At 46.7% G+C, this 16,995-nt stretch overlaps 1 protein-coding gene across 1 annotated transcript in view; it reads left to right on the top strand.

Annotated features, from left to right (window-relative positions):
* Window positions 1-16,995, top strand: part of rab11fip3 (RAB11 family interacting protein 3 (class II)) — a 50,935-nt gene that overhangs the window by 8,968 nt on the left and 24,972 nt on the right. The window contains exons 3-4 of the mRNA XM_061230464.1: window positions 10,800-10,893; window positions 15,864-15,952. Coding sequence (XP_061086448.1) covers window positions 10,800-10,893; window positions 15,864-15,952 — 183 coding nt within the window. The remainder of the gene's footprint in view (window positions 1-10,799; window positions 10,894-15,863; window positions 15,953-16,995) is intronic.

The raw sequence follows: 16,995 nt of genomic DNA, 5'->3' as shown, positions 1-16,995 counted from the left end.
GTGTCCAGTTCATGCGTGCTCTCTCTCTCTCTTCCTCAGCTTAGTGCTTAGCTGAGTGTCAGTCTTCGTTGTAAAACTCTTTTGTTACTTTTTTCCGGTTTGTGGAAATGCGAATTCATGGTATTAATTAGCATAGAGTGAATTTCTTTATTCGAAACTGTGGTTTTGCTTTGGGCTACATCAATCCATCTATGACTGGGTAGATGCCACATGAATAACAAGTGGGCTAATCTACTTCCTCTTCTGTGTTCCTGTTTTATATCTATTAAAAAACATTTGTAGGGATGCAGTAACATTGTGTCCTACATGTTTTACTTTGTATAGGGAAATGTAGTGAGAAAACATGTCTTTTTTATTTGATTATAGATTTTCCTGTAGGCCTAATCAAAATTTAAAAATTGGTTTCTAGGTTCTAGTCCATAATAGTAGTCATAGGAATGTGGACTGTGATGTCAGCACATTTATTTAACTCTTTATAAATAACTCTTATTGTCTGGCTTCACCTGTATAGCAGAGACTGATTCATGAAAGTATGCTGTGTCTGAGGGCATGTTTTTATTTGCTGAAAATAGCGATACTAAACAGAGAACAACATTGGAAGTTGTAAACTTTCTAAGCTTTTAACAATATGAATAGTGAAAACCAGAAAGTAATATTCACACTTGCTGTGTTATTCCAGTGAGCGGGTACAACTTTTTTGAAGACTAAAGTGTTTATTAGTTTTGCGCCTGGGCTGTTATCATCGAGGGAACCAAAGCCGGTCACACGTTGTCAAACCTCGGACGGCTTAATCAGTTTAAGTGATCTTGAGTGGTCTGAAAAACACACATTGTGTTAAAGGCATGTAAACAGGCGGTATAGCTGGCACTGGAGGCTGACCGAGGGCACTGTGTGTTCCGACCTTGACTCACCTCAGCTCACTGTTCTCAGCCTGAAGGCCGTGGGCTCACTTTGGCTCTCGCGAGCCGTAAACGGCTTGCTGGTCTAACCTTTTCTCTCACAGGTGATGTCAAGTCTCAAATGTGTGCGAATCAACTTCTGACTGCTCTAGGGGCTTCATGCAGCACTTTAAACCCTGGGCTGTAATCAGAAACGGTGCAAGGGAGCAAAATAATTACCCAGCAGTTGTTTAATTCCATGCAGCTTTCAGAGAAAGATGCTACTTGCCACAGGTGTGTGCACAAAGTGGGATTTCTGACTTGGCGGGATAACTGCACTGAGCAAAATCCGGAACCTTCCAAAATCTGAACCATGGGCCGAAGTAAAAAGTGCTGTTCTGGGTTTTACTCGCTGCAGTTACAGTAACCAGCCAATCCTGATTTGTGAAATACCCCCCAGGACTTAAAGAATACAAATATAAACAGTCATAAGCTTTAGTCAGTTTGTGTGAGTTGAAACTGGTTTCAGAGGCTCGCAGAAGAAACAACAGCACTTTAAAGGAAAATATGACAAAGGACAGTCCAGCTTTTTTGTTTGTTTTCTTACCTTAAGTATGACTGCTGTGTACTTTCTTTTATGTGACCAATCCAATGATTTCATCCAGATCCAGAGCAGACCATTGGCACTCCATGAATCTGAATCTCCCTCTCTAGCTCATTGGTGAATGACATTTTCTGCTTTCTTGGAGGGGAATATTTCTGACCATTAATGCTGATTAGATTACCTATATACTTATGTTGTGTAGTAGAAGATTTGTTATTTTAGTTTGTTGTGTTATTTTTCTCTGGAACCCGTGAGGGGGAAGTTTGAAGACTTTTCATTATTTGTTTTGCTGTTGGTGTGGGTGCGCTCTCCCCAAAGTGTCACATGGCATGTGACAATCTAATTATTTACAGCACATGCCTTTAGTTCATACTGAAATACCAAAATCCAAAGTCCAAAGACATGCTGGTTAGAGACTACAGATGAAAATGAGCTCATAAGCTAACTCTGGCACATTTATATCGATGTGGAAACTGACAAAGTTGATTAATGTGCACTGTCCCTAATAAATAAATAAATATGAACTAGTCAATTTTATCCTGGCAGCAGCATGTTCGCGATTGCACTGTTAATTAGCAGATATTCCACAGTTCCCGCTCTCCAAGCCAACATAGCAGCTTAGTATTAGTGTTTTCCAATCCCTGTCACCAAATTCCTGGGGGAGTGATTAGCAGGACCAGTAGGAAGACGATTATGGGAGATTCACCCCATCAGAGTGGGGTTTAAATTAAGCCCTGGCATTCACACGACAGGACCAGTGCTGTGTCTGTTACACACTTCACCGATTCTGTCTGAAAGTAAAGTGTGAAAGCCAATCTGGGAACCATTTTAGGCAGAGCTTATTCAGTTACATTTCTAAATCAATGAAGACCCTCTCCATTGCTCTCACTGGTAGTTGTGTGTCATTTGCTAGCTATAAAAGAGGAGGATTGGGGACACTTCTGTTTAACATCATCACCAGACTGAAGACAATTACTGGCCGAATCGCCGGATTTTAAGAATAATTATTAAGGATAATGATCAAGATGTATCCAAAAGAAATCAAAGCCATATAAAGACGGAATGATGAGGCTGTGTTCTGTGTAGAAATTATTGGAAAAAGCGTCTGACTTCCTGTAGTATGGCTTCAATAGGTGGGACCAGCCTTATGAAGTAGCTCATTGTTACGGTTTCCAGAGAAAATCGTGTGCTGCTACGTAGTTTCCCTGCTCTTCCTGCATCTCCATGCAAATCCCCTCCAGGAAGCGCTCCAGGAAGCAAAGCCGCCAGGGTGCTTTTCAGGCCCGAGAACTGCGACTCTACTTTAAAGGTTCAGATAATGCTTGACATAATTTGGTGGGGGTAGCCGTTTTTGTGTTCCCATCACACACCTCTTCTCTAAATTGATATAAATGCAAAATGCGTACACATCAGTGACCTATCACCATTGTGAGCGTAATTGCCCTGTGAGAGATGACTGTTGCCTTGGCCATTAAAGTTGAAGAATGATTTGCACAAATACTATGATAAAAAGGCCATTTCCTCAAAAAAGGAAAACCGTAAGGTTCAGGTTGACCAGTCAACCCAGAGAAGGCTTGGGCTATTTTGTAGCCTATTTGGTGGTCTGTGCACTGTCTGTCAACTGAAACTATGTGCTGACCTGAGAAGGCTATGCATAGCCCAATCCATCCGAAATTGGACTGCAGTTGGAAAAAAACAAACTTGCGTAAAACAGTAAAAATGGAAATATCCATCACGTCTAGCCCGTGCGCTATTGAAAGACTTTATTGAGCGTAGGAACCAACGTGATGCTGCGAGCAGTTTTACCAAAGCGGGTTTGAACTTTGAACGTAAAACGATTAGCCGGGCTGATTTGCTCTGAGGTCGCTCATTAAATGTTATTGCTCCTGCAATGCAGCAGTGCTATATCTCTGTGAATCTAGCAGCCGGGCCCGTTCTGTTTCTCCTGAGCAGAGCGGAGATGTGAGCTGTGAGCTCGTCTCCAGTGTTCGCCCTGGACGCTTTGATGTGCATGAGAAATCCCCGCAGGAATGTCTGTTGTTCGATTCCTAGGCTCGGGTGAGCGGCTCTGAAACACAAACTACCGCAGGACCCGCGAGTCTCTCTCGCCAGCCAGCCACCACCGGGCCACAATTGTCTCTGTGGGTTTTCTTTTTTTCCTTTCCCAATTAGGGCTGGGATACATTCTGCACAGAAACGAAATGAGCGCGAGAGCTATTTAAAAAGTAACAAACATGACATCTGATCTCTGAATTCTGTACTAAAAATGTTGTTTTGTCCTTGGCCTGAACAATGACTGAGTCTGAAGACGTGCCGTATGTCACGATTCTTTACCAAACGAATCTTTTTTATAGGCATACTTCGTCTTTGGCTCACTTATTGCCATCTGTGTGGCATTTCTATATTTTATTCTAATCTTCATTTGTTGTATTTATTTACAGAAATGACAGAAATAATTTTAGTTGATGTAATTTATTGTATACTTTATAAGTATACTTGTTGAACCTTTTTTGTTTTGTGTTTTGTTTGCCTTTTATTCTGATGCACATACAGGCTGTAAGATGATGCACATACAGGCTGTAAGATGATGCACGTACAGGCTGTAAAATAATGCACATGCAGGCTGGAAGATGATGCACATACAGGCTGTAAGATAATGCACATACAGGCAGTAAGATGATGCACATACAGGCTGTAAAATAATACAGGCTGGAAGATAATGCTCATAGAGGCTGTAAGATAATGTTCATAGCGGCTGTAAGATGATGCACATACAGACTGTAAGATAATGTACATACAGGCTGTAAGATGATGCACATACAGGCTGTAAGATAATGCACATACAGGCTGTAAGATAATGCACATACAGGCTGTAAGATAATGCACGTACAGGCTGGAAGATGATGCACTTACAGGCTGTAAGATAATGCACATACAGGCTGTAAGATGATGCTCATAGAGGCGGTAAAATAATGCACATAGAGGCGGTAAAATAATGGACATCCAGGCTGGAAGATGATGCACATACAGGCTGTAAGATAATGCACATAGAGGCTGTAAGGTGATGCACATACAGGCTGTAAGATAATGCACATACAGGCTGTAAGATGATGCACATACATACTGTAAGATAATGCACATACAGGCTGTAAGATAATGCACGTACAGGCTGTAAGATAATGCACGTACAGGCTGGAAGATGATGCACCTACAGGCTGTAAGATAATGCACATACATACTGTAAGATAATGCACATACAGGCTGTAAGATAATGCACGTACAGGCTGTAAGATAATGCACGTACAGGCTGTAAGATAATGCACCTACAGGCTGTAAGATAATGCACATAGAGGCTGGAAGATGATGCACATACAGGCTGTAAGATAATGCACCTACAGGCTGTAAGATAATGCACATAGAGGCTGTAAGATGATGCACATAGAGGCTGTAAGATGATGCACATAGAGGCGGTAAAATAATGCACATAGAGGCGGTAAAATAATGCACATAGAGGCGGTAAAATAATGCACATAGTGGCTGTAAGATAATGCACATACAGGCTGTAAGATAATGCACATACAGGCTGTAAGATAATGCTCATAGAGGCTGTAAGATGATGCACATACAGACTGTAAGATAATGTACATACAGGCTGTAAGATAATGCACATACAGGCTGTAAGATAATGCACATACAGGCTGTAAGATGATGCACATACATACTGTAAGATAATGCACATACAGGCTGTAAGATAATGCACGTTCCGGCTGTAAGATAATGCACATACAGGCTGTAAGATGATGCACTTACAGGCTGTAAAATAATACAGGCTGTAAGATAATGCTCATAGAGGCTGTAAGATGATGCACATACAGGCGGTAAGATAATGCATGTACAGGCTGTAAGATAATGCACATGGAGGCTGTAAGATAATGCACATACAGACTCCAGCTCATATATGCTTTACATGTCCCTGTGAGGCATACAGCCCTAGTTTTGCCAGGCTGTTTTTGGAGTGGGTCAGCAGCCACTGTCCCAGAAACCATCGTCCCCGCTGTACTCCAGCCGCCACAGAGCACACTCAAAATGAGAACGTACTGTAACACCCGAAAGGTACATTTCCAAAAATGATAGGAACTACCCTTACACAGTAATGGAGCTGTTCCCTTGCGTGCCGAAGCAGGCGGGAAGGGGTGCGCGCAGTGTGAGGAGTGCAGTGTGAGGAGTCTAGTGAGAGGCCCGTGTGGCGTGTGTGAGGGGCAGCAGTTAAATGGTAGATGGTTGCCATTTATATAGCATCTTTATCCAAACCGCTGTACAATTGCTGATTCTCATTCACCCATTCATACACACACTCACACACCAACGCCAATTGGCTGCCATGCAAGGCACCAATCAGCTCCTCAGGAGGATTTGGGGGTTAGATGTCTTGCTCAGGGACACTTTGACACACCCAGGGTGGGATCGAACCCGCTGACTGCCAGACGACTGAGCCAATGTCGCCCAGGTTAGCGTGTGGGTGAGGTGGTCAGGAAGAGGCCGGTATGCCGTGTGTGCGGGGCAGTGGTTAGCGTGCGGGTGAGGCGTGCGTGCGGGGCAGTGGTTAGCGTGCGGGTGAGGTGGTCAGGGAGAGGCCGGTGTGCCGTGTGTGCGGGGCAGTGGTTAGCGTGCGGGTGTGGCGTGTGTGCGGGGCAGTGGTTAGCGTGCGGGTGAGGCGTGTGTGCGGGGCAGTGGTTAGCGTGCGGGTGTGGCGTGTGTGCGGGGCAGTGGTTAGCGTGCGGGTGAGGCGTGTGTGCGGGGCAGTGGTTAGCGTGCGGGTGTGGCGTGTGTGCGGGGCAGTGGTTAGCGTGCGGGTGAGGCGTGTGTGCGGGGCAGTGGTTAGCGTGCGGGTGTGGCGTGTGTGCGGGGCAGTGGTTAGCGTGCGGGTGTGGCGTGTGTGCGGGGCAGTGGTTAGCGTGCGGGTGTGGCATGTGTGCGGGGCAGTGGTTAGCGTGCGGGTGAGGCGTGTGTGCGGGGTAGTGGTTAGCGTGCGGGTGTGGCGTGTGTGCGGGGCAGTGGTTAGCGTGCGGGTGTGGCATGTGTGCGGGGCAGTGGTTAGCGTGCGGGTGAGGCGTGTGTGCGGGGTAGTGGTTAGCGTGCGGGTGAGGCAGTATGGGAGAGGAGTCCTGCTCTGGCTGGCTTTCAGTATCTGAGCTTAATGAGCTGTCGGTTCGCCCGGGCGGCTGTCCTGTTTAATCACGCCGGTCCCAAGCCGGAGCGATGTTGGGAAAACAGCATGCATAATTCACTTGTCCTCATTTGTACCCTGAGCGGTAAACACACAGATGCTGTTCTCAGACTACTGCCGCCTCGGCCAGACCCCTTTCAGAAGAGAGGCTTCGTGCTGCGCTCTTGTTTTGGTGCTTTTGTTGAGTCTGTTGAAACGATAAGCACACTGTTGGTTCACCTCTTGTAGGAACAATCGGGCGTACACGGTGGAACCTGTCGCTGAGATAAACCATGAGTCTCTCCGTGTTGAAATGCCGTGGCTGCTTTGCATGTCATGTGTCTGACCTCACTATATGCTGATATCCTGCCTGGGCTGCACTGGAATGTCCTCTCTGGCACCCAAAGCTGCCATGGTCCTGACTGATATGTGGGCTTTTACATGTTATTTAACTGACGCTTTTACAGTTAGATTAAGCAGGGGACAGTCTCCCCCTGGAGCATTGTGGGTTTAAGAGCCTTGCTCAAGGGCCCAACAGCTGTGCTCATCTTATTGTGGCTAGACCAGGGCTTGAACCACCAACCTTGCGGGTCCCAGTCATTCACCTTAGCCACTAAGCCACTAGGCTTTTTGATACATTTTTGATTCATTTAATATGATTCATCCTGTTTCTTATTAAGTGCATAGCCTATTTCAAAACAGTTTTGTACATAACTATTCAACCCAGATGAAGCCATAAGACATGCTTCTTTAAAAATGTGTAGGACTGTTTTCATGTGATGAGAGGGAGCGATTACCCAGCTCACTGACATTAACCGGAGCCTGTGACATTTCCGTACGAGAGGATGGTGACGTTAGAGACATTTTGTTTGAGAACCCATCGTACTGCAAGCTTGCTCATTGGTCAGATGTGGAGCCCCTCTCGGCCGCAGCAGTGCCATTGTTCCGTCTGTCAACCTGAAAACCGCCCTGCTGAGCGGTGACCCAGGGCCCAACGGCCGGTGCACGGGCCTCCTTCTCCTGAGCGGGGCTTCTTCATCTGGAGCGTGGTGTAGCCCAGCGCTCCCGCTTCTTCCTTTGTCTCTGGCCTTTCGTATAGCCGGTCAGCTGTCAGAAGGAGTCCTGATCAAAGCTGTGTTTCTGAAAGAGGAGAGGAAACCCTCCCTCCCTCCATCCCTTCCCTCTCCGCTAGCTTCTTTCAGCGCCCGCCCGTCCACTCGTCTATCTGAAAACTTTAGCTTTGTGAGGCATAAAAAGGTATTATAAGTAATTTCTGCTGCTTGATTTTAACTAAAGCATTTTGCAGGACCTAACACCTGAAAAATAGTTTATTGAATATTGTTGAATTTTTGGGCTGGTATTTTTGCAGAGGGAAAAGAAGCCGTTCGTTTCCAATGCGGTACTGTGAAGTTGTTGATCTTAAAATAGCGCGCATTAGTTGAAGGTGTGTGTAATGTTTCCCACACAAGCGAAAGCTTTCTCTACATGCGCGGGCTGCGCAGCAGCAGTGCGTTTTTCCCCCCTGAGTGGAGACGTGGAGACAACAGTGTAGGGTTTCCTGTGTGCTGTGGTCTGCAGGAAACACAGCACTGCCTGCCCACACACACACACACACACGCACACACACACACACACACACACACGGACACGTGCACGATGCTCGTTGTCACATTCGCACAACCGGCGGGTAATTGAACTCATTCCACTGATAACTTGTTCCCGCTTCAAAAAGTCATTATCACTGTTTGCTCTCACAGTGTACCTCAGAACATCTCATTTTATGCATTAGACTAATGTTGTTCTACAAGCAGGGAGGCATCCCAACAGGACATATTGCTTTCACTTGATGTCTTGCTTTGAATTTTTCAGGAACCTCATTTATTGGTCCTGGGTTTGTCCCTGTAATGTCTCTGCGTGAATAAAAACATATTTTGTGTTATAACATGTTAAATATAATAATAATATGATTATGATGTTCAAATATGTTCAAATGATATGATAATCATTCGAACTGATCTGCTGTGTCATTGCCTGTTTGTTTTTGAGCAATAACCAAATTTAACAAGCCAAAATGTTTTTGTATGGAAATTGCATGTTTTTATTTGGAAGGCAAAGTCAAGGACAGGTGTTGATAGACTCCCACCTTCTGTCCTTGTCCTTACAACCTTTATGAGTGACTGAGCTAAGAGAGTAAGCAGCTGATAGCAGGTGCTACTGGTTCACAATATACTTCTTTCACTGTGCAAATTCATTCTGGTAAAAAGTCTGCTCGATTTGATTGGTTGTGTTGTGTTTGAATTGTAAGCTTTATTCTTTCCACCTTTTGTTTTAGCCCTCCATTTTGAGCACAGACTTTATATTGTGTTTCCTTTGTCCAGAATAATCCTGCTCTGTTTCAGTGTGAGAACCCTCCCTCTCTCCCTGGCCCAACATCTCAGTAGCTATTGCACTCAATACCTGTTCACATGTTGCTAGGCTACTGAGCGGAGGGTTACTGGGAAACGGATTAGCTGATTGTATGGAGTGTCATATGAGTGCCTGTCGTTAGGTGCAGGATGTAAGGTGTGGGAGATGGGCCCTGTGCTTGTCTGCGGTTTGTGTAATGCTGAAGGAAATGGGATTTCATGCTCAGAAAATCTGCTTAAGCTCATGTCCATGTCCCATTTCTCTAATATTATTTCTGTTATTGTTTCCTGAGATGTAGTGAGTCATGTCAGAGAAAATATATTGTTTTATAATGGCTGTCAAAGAGCTAAATGAATTGTGAAGTGCATTCGAGTATGTTATTGTTCAATTTGATTCAGAGTTCTGAACTCTGTGACTCTTCTCTGAAGAGGGTTAGCCCGTGACTGCGGGAGCTGAAGGTGGTTATTGGCTGAATCCGCTAAACCAGGCAACCTCAAATCTGGCCCTCAAATCCAAACCCAGCCCAGCTTTTCTTTCTTCCCAAGTAACTAACTGAACAAATAGTGCTGCTCAGTTTGGGTGTAGCGCACCCCAGATCAGTTTGGGTGTAGCGCACCCTAGACCAGTTTGGGTGTAGCATACCCTAGACCAGTTTGGGTGTAGCACACCCTAGACCAGTTTGGGTGTAGCACACCCCACATCAGTTTGGGTGTAGCACACCCTAGACCAGTTTGGGTGTAGCGCACCCCAGATCAGTTTGGGTGTTGCACACCCCAGATCAGTTTGGGTGTAGCACACCCTAGACCAGTTTGGGTGTAGCACACCCTAGACCAGTTTGGGTGTAGCACACCCTAGACCAGTTTGGGTGTAGCACACCCCAGATCAGTTTGGGTGTAGCGCACCCCAGATCAGTTTGGGTGTTGCACACCCTAGACCAGTTTGGGTGTAGCGCACCCCAGGCATGTCTCGCTGTCCCTGCCTTGTGGGGAGCATCCTCCTGTAAGCCCTGGATAGGCCTGGTGTGGGGCCAGCTCAGGACTTCCCAGAGGAATGTACTCCTGTTGACGGCAGGTATCTCCTAAAAGCACAGAGACGATCCTCGTAAGAAAAGAGGCCATTTGTGCGGGACTGCCCTCTCCTAGGAGCTTGTAGGCAGGACATTTGTCAGGTCGAAGCAATTTTAACCGGTATTTGTTCCTCTGAAAACTGCTGATTCTCTCAAGAGGTGACTGCCAGAACGTTGGTATTGATCAGAGATAAGCAGGCTGTACAATACCAAATTGTTTATGGCCTTCATTTAGTTTTTTGGTGTGTTTTTTGAAAGTGTTGTACTTGAGGGAACAACGGTGTCCTGGACATGAAAGGAAGAGGCCCAGCCACACCCTCCCCCTCTGCAGTCACTGCTTTCAACCTTTGTCCTGTGGCAGCAGCGGCCTAGGCTGGGGTTTATTCATCTCGTCTGAATGGCTTTAGTGGGAGGTGAAAGTTAATGTCTAATCCGTGGTGCACATGGTGGAGTCCCCATGAGACAAAACACTGATCGTAATCTTACCGCTGATTCAACTCAAATTTGGTCCTCACAGCGCTGCTTGGTTACTACCAGTAAAAACCTCTCTCCTCACTCGACCACACAGCCGACAGTTTCATAGCCAGCTTCTTCAACGCTGCAGTGTTGTAATGTAACCCGTCTGATTTGTCTTGACAGGTTAAGGACCTGACAGGATTCCTGGATCCCAGCGGTTTGGGGGTGATCAGCTTTGAAGACTTCTACAGAGGCATTGCAGCTATCGGCAATGGCGGTGAGTCGGGCGTTGTTCTGGGCTCGGACAGCCACTGCAGGCTCACTCATTTAGAGCCGTGCACTTCTCCCATCAACAGTGCATGTATCCGTGGCTAACTAGCAGGGGCGCTTCTGTAGTTCTCTTATGCCTCTTTTCGACCGGGAGTTCCTGGGAATTTAACTCCCAGGAACAAGTACGCAATGAACAAAAGGTTCCTTCAGCCTGCATTTCCACCGGGGGCTAAAGACCCCGGGGAGTTTACGCAAATTTAGTCTGAAGAAAAAAAGTGAAAACGTTCCACGTTTTGCAACGCTTACGCCGGTCTGTCTGCTAGCGAGCTAAACTAATAGCAAGCTGTTGTTCTTATGCTACACTGGGTGTGGGTGTGAAACTAATGAAAACCCACCGCAGTTGCAGGAGTTGCAAATACTGATTTCGAAAGGAGACAGACTCAGAATTGAAAAAATGTTGCATTTATTCACTTGTTATGGTTTCACATTGCACATAAGTAAAGCCACAGTCCAAATCGAAAACAACAGTCACACTACAATGTGTTGAGAAACACCATTAGACCTGTACGTGCGTCTACATCGTTGCAAAACGCCGGTCTTTTAGCTGTCGTTAAATAGCTATCGCTACATAATCGCTTGCTAGCGGGCAGACCGGCGTAAGCATTATGTGCTCGTACAGTAAATTGAGGAACTAAGGTGTTGTGATACAACAAACAAAACAAGCTCTGTAGCAGGCATTTAAAAATGCCGCCTGGAATACAATGCACGTAAACTCGCCCAATCAGAAATTACCTGCGCTGCTAGCCACACCCACGCTAGTTCCTGGCCATCAGAAAGCTCTACCTCCTGAGCAGGGGCTTTTTTAGGGCTGAATAACGGCCCCGGAACGATGAGATTTGCCAGGCACGTGGTATGAAAACGTGTCGACTTCCGGCGAAATACCTTAGTTCCGGGGTAAAGTTCCACCGGTGGAAATGCGCCATTAGTGTTGTTGTTATAAGTCTACGTTCTAGAGTCCTGCCCTGTCCTCTTCCCCTGTTCCTCCCAGAGGCAAATTGTGGTGCACATATTTCTATAGGTATATAATTAAGCATATAAGAGATGATGTGTTTGAGAAATGACAGCACTAGCACGGGCTTCTGTTGAGATTCTGTTGAGTATTCTGTTTTTCACCCACAAAGTTGTCCTCTCCTGACAGTCAGTTTAATCGGGTGAAAAAATCCTAATTCCTAATTAAGAATAGAAGAAAGTCTTTATGACATGCAAATCCACTAACTCATTACATCCTCCCACAAGAAGAATGCCAAGCTGTGGATGTCTGAAATAGATTTTACAGCGTGCCTATATGACCCAGCACCCTTGTGGCTCTTCATTCGGACGGGTACGATTCTACCCAGAATCCCCTGCTTTCCAGGGGCCTTTGCTGTTTTCTAGGTTACGCAGCTTCAGTTACTCAGCTGTTCAATTAATGATATACCGGTGAGCACGAGTCACAGGAGCGCAAGGGCCTCTGCTTATGTCTCAGATAGAGGGGGGGTGCTCAGGTTTTCCTGAATAATTCACTCAATCCCAGGCCTCTTCTGGACTTGTCTACACATACATGATAGGCGCTTCACGGCGCATTGAGAGTTCACCTCCGGGTACGACGAAAACGCTGTTTCCGTTACGGCATTGGCAGAAACGCTCCGATTGTGTTCCAGACCACTGTAGCTGTGATGTCATTTTCCATTACCGTTCCCTGATGTGATGTCATTTAGATCTCTGACATGCTCACGTGTACGTACCCTCGCACACCGGTGCTGTGGAACGAGAAGCTTTTTCTGTTTGTCAGAAAGGCATGGCTGTCTGGGATCAGTCCCTGCCTCCCTGCAGTCTGTGGCCGCCTGCCTTATCTTAACATGGGGACCTCCCCCCCGGGCCTGTGTTAGGGACTGCTTTTGCATACGGCTGACCGTCTGTTGTGTTCCTGAGGGAGCTGCTGTCAGCAGTGGTCTGAAGGAGACGAGGCGGTGGTGGGGGTCTCCCAGACAGACTTAGTCCCCAGACTGGGCTAGGGCACTTTGAGAGGGGAAATGCGTGGGGGGTTTATGCCTTGTTTTTACAGTGTGAGTGGAGCCCTTTCAGGCTCTTTGTTGACATCTTCAGTTTGAGGACGTCCTCGCCGGCATGTCGTTAAGTCTCCTGGGCCTGCGCTAAGTCTCCCGGACTTGCCCATTAGCAGTCCAGATTCAGCTTAGACCCCTCCATCTTGACCCCCTGATCTCTGACCTCTCCAGCAGCAAAGCCAAACCACCAGTCAGTGCTGTTATCGCCCTCAGAGTAACCGTGTCTGTTCGCTCAGGGCTCCCATGTTCAGTCCCACACCCAAAATGAGGAGCGAGGCTTGAGTACCGCTCTCCGTTAGACGACTAAGGGAAGAGGCGCAGAACCCGCCGAGGAGCTGCAAGTACAGTCTTCTGCACCTACTTTGTGTGTTTATGCGATGCACAGACATCTCGGTGTGTCTGCAAATTTTTTCTGCCAGTTTGCGGGGCGGGAGAGCCGGACGTTTTTATCGGAATCCGTTGCAGCTTTCTCGGAAGTCTGTCCTCTTGCCACCGGTTTGTGGACGTCAGAGTGTTGCTGTGACTTCCAAGCCTCTTCACAGCCTCCTGACAGAATTCCAGTCTTCCAGGCGTTTTTGGCTGCTTCAGCCCTCTGCTTGGAACATGCAGCAGCGATGTATGGAAATCTTACCCCAATATGATGCAAGTTTTTGCTCCTGTCAAGTCAAATCGCGGTTTAGCATGACTTTGTGCAATGTCTAGAAAGGCACTTCGCTTTTTGTTTTATTTTTTGGGGCTTATTAGCTAGCTGCTGCTGAAGGCTTCAGGTTTAGAATTTCCTGAATAAAAGGCACCTTGTGGGCATTTGAAATTCCTTACCCCCAGTGGTGGCGGTGGTATTTTTTTCTCTGGTAAGCCACTCCGGCTGCGGAATGTTCTGGAAGAAAAAAAGAAAAGAAAAAACAATGAATAGAAACCGCTCCTTTAGGCCGTTATGGCAGACCGAGGCAGTAACAGCAGTGCGCGGTTCTGCCCTGTCCGGAATTCAGTTTGGAAACCCACAACCCTGCTCCGAGAATGCCAACAGGCTTCAGAGAAACATTCACAATCGCAGTCCCGTCTGCAAACACGCTGGAGAGGGTCTCCGTTCGTCACGGTTGGCGTCATCGATGTAGCCGTTTCCCTCACGCCGTACGCTCTGCGGCTTTGCGCTGTAAGATGCTTTGTGTGAGGAGAGCGTTGCCAGGATTGAGTGTGAGTGGTAAATCAAACCGCACTCGCAGGCTGGACGCTTGGAGGCTGTGTTTACCAGATCAGGTAGCCGAGTGCTGCTGTGAATGGCTGCGAGTCTCCTCAGGGCCCTCTGTGCGGCTGCAGACTGCTCTTATCGATCCGGCTCGGGTTTCCGGCTCATCAGGAGACTGGATGATTCATGGCAGGGCTGAGGACAGACGCAAGTGTTACCTTACTGCCACTCCTGTAATACCACCAGGTACTATGCAGCCCGGTTAATAATTATGTCATGTTCTGATACAAGGCACGACGTCAAAACAATCTCTCCCAGCATACAACTAAACTGCAGACTTCCTGCTTGTAGTCAGTGTGGATCGGACACTGGGGGCCATCGTATTTTCGATGTAAAGCATCTCAGAACAGGTGGTGACATCAGCCAGTGGGATCTCACCATCTCATGACTCAGAGGGGCTGGATGGTACCCGAAGCTTTGACAAAGCTAGTTGTTTTGTTTTTTTTGCTTTGGTTTTGAACACAAACCAAGCACGTTGGGTCTGCCAAGACAAGTTTTCTCACGATTTGGCATTTATGGAAACCTGCTGTGACAAATGACTGTCCTCGATACATCCGTGCACCGCTCTGTGTTATTCTCACTGAATAATGTGCAGTGCTAAGGATGGAGGGGTGTAGACTTTGCCTTATTGGCTATGCCGCTTTTTCAGGGCATGTTGTCATTAACAGGGCTCAGCTGTGTTTGAGCTGTCAGAGGTGCACACACCTGTGTCTCTGAAGCGCTCCCTGCTGCCACACCCTGGCTGACTGGGACGAGAGGAGCTCTTCACCACACTGCTGCACTCAAGGCCTGTTTAGATCATCTTCAGTTCTGCACACGAGGAGAAGTCAAGTGCTCTCCTTGCCGTCAGCTTTTCTGAACGCCGGGCCACCCGTTTTATTCCTCATTAAAAGTGAATATGGAGACAGGCAGGTTTCAGTATACTACAATAGGTGAAGTACTGGGTTGAAAGTCGAGTGGCACTTTTCATATATTGATTCGAGGACAGTCTGAGTTAATGAAAGTTTACGCGAAAAATTGATTTTGATGGATTTTCTTGTCAGTTTGACATGCAATTTAATTTTCCTATCCCTGCTTTACAGTCTCCCACTAATCAAACCTGTCACATTTTGACGTCTCCAAATAAACATAGGAAATACTGCCTAGAGTGAGAAATGGTCCTTTTGAGGAGGTGGCAGATGGGCCTCATCTTGACATGTGGGTCTGCAAATATAAATGAGGCATAACTGAATTGCTGATTTGCTTGACTTTGGTCCTGCAACACTGTCAATTAATTGTCTTTTTTTGGCTTTGTGTGTGCCTTTTGAAAAGGGCATGGTCGCAGAGAAAACACGATCGCACAAGGGAGTTAATGTAATTTTTTTTAGCGCAATAAAGGAAGGAAATGCCTCAGGACTCGTTTCTGCAGCAGAAACCAGCTAATTCGTTATGTTACTCTGAGGTTGCTGACAAGTGAACAGTGCAGCTACTGCTAACTAGCTATAATTAGCTAATTCGGGCCAGAATAGCGGTTCGTCTGTGAAGTTCTAAAATGCATAGTAGTTCAGGTCCCCCCATGCTTGTTTGCATTGTGTCGAGTTTGGGGCTGTGTTTGTTTGATGCCCTGTGTCTGCTCCCCCCTTTCAGGCTCTGACCCCCAGCTCTGCGATGTGGGCTTTAACCTCAGGGATGAAGCGGGGGTCCCTGAGGAGTACGACGACTACGTCACTTTTGAGGTGAGTACACAGCGCCCGTTTCCGGACGCTCGCTGTGAGAGGTCGTTGCAGGTTATGCATTACCTCAAGCCCAAGAAATGCCATCACAGGCAATTTGCTTCCTGGGGCTCCCATTAACCGCCACATGTCATCATCTCAAACTCTCGCAAAGTATATTCGCAACATATACTTTACCCTCACACAGGATCACCACAGGATTTATTTCCCCCTCACGCGAATGCAAAACATCATCACGGTTGATGGAGCGACATTGGCTCAGGCAGTAAGAGCAGTTGTCTGGCAGTCAGAGGATTGCTGGTTCGATCCCGCCCTAGGTGTGTCAAAGTGTCCCTGAGCAAGACACCTAATCCCAAAATGCTCCTGTCAAGCTGGTTGGTGCCTTGCATGGCAGCCAATCACCGTTGGTGTGTGAACGTGAGTGTGTATATGAGTGGGTGAGTGAGAAGCATCAATTGTACAGCGCTTTGGATAAAAGCGCTATATAAATGCCAACCATGCACCATTTACCATATCTCTCATGACACAAAAACAATCTCCGATTGACTGGCCACCACAACAGGCGCTGCCCAGAGGAAATTAAACCTGACCCTGTTTTTGTGCCTCTGACGGATCCGTTTCTGCTAACTGAACTCTGCGTGCACTCGTATCTCCCAGAGAAATCAACTCTTTGGCTAACAAGGCTATAATCTCGATTCTGTGAATATTCAACAAGCTAAACGGAAAGGTCTGGCAGGGTGTAGCTTGACATCTGGCTGAATTTATTTGACAAATATTGAATTCTTATTGAAATATGTACTTTACATATGTATGCCATTATAATTTTCAGCTGTGGCCAGCATACCTGGAATTCTTTGCCTACCTAGTGTGTGGATATGTATATTTAGTTTTAATTCCTGTGGAACTTAATTGTGTTTAGGTCTTCCAGGTTTATATGTGTACAGGACCGCTGTAATGCCACCTGCTGCTCACAAGACTGCTGTGTGTTGTCTTACGTCTGTTGTGTGACGGAGGAGCTGATTGACTTGTGTAGCTATGGTACCCCC

This window comes from Conger conger, chromosome 2, assembly GCF_963514075.1.
Source record: "Conger conger chromosome 2, fConCon1.1, whole genome shotgun sequence".
NCBI classification, from domain to species: Eukaryota; Metazoa; Chordata; class Actinopteri; order Anguilliformes; family Congridae; genus Conger; species Conger conger.
This window is presented reverse-complemented; position numbering and strand designations above follow the sequence as displayed.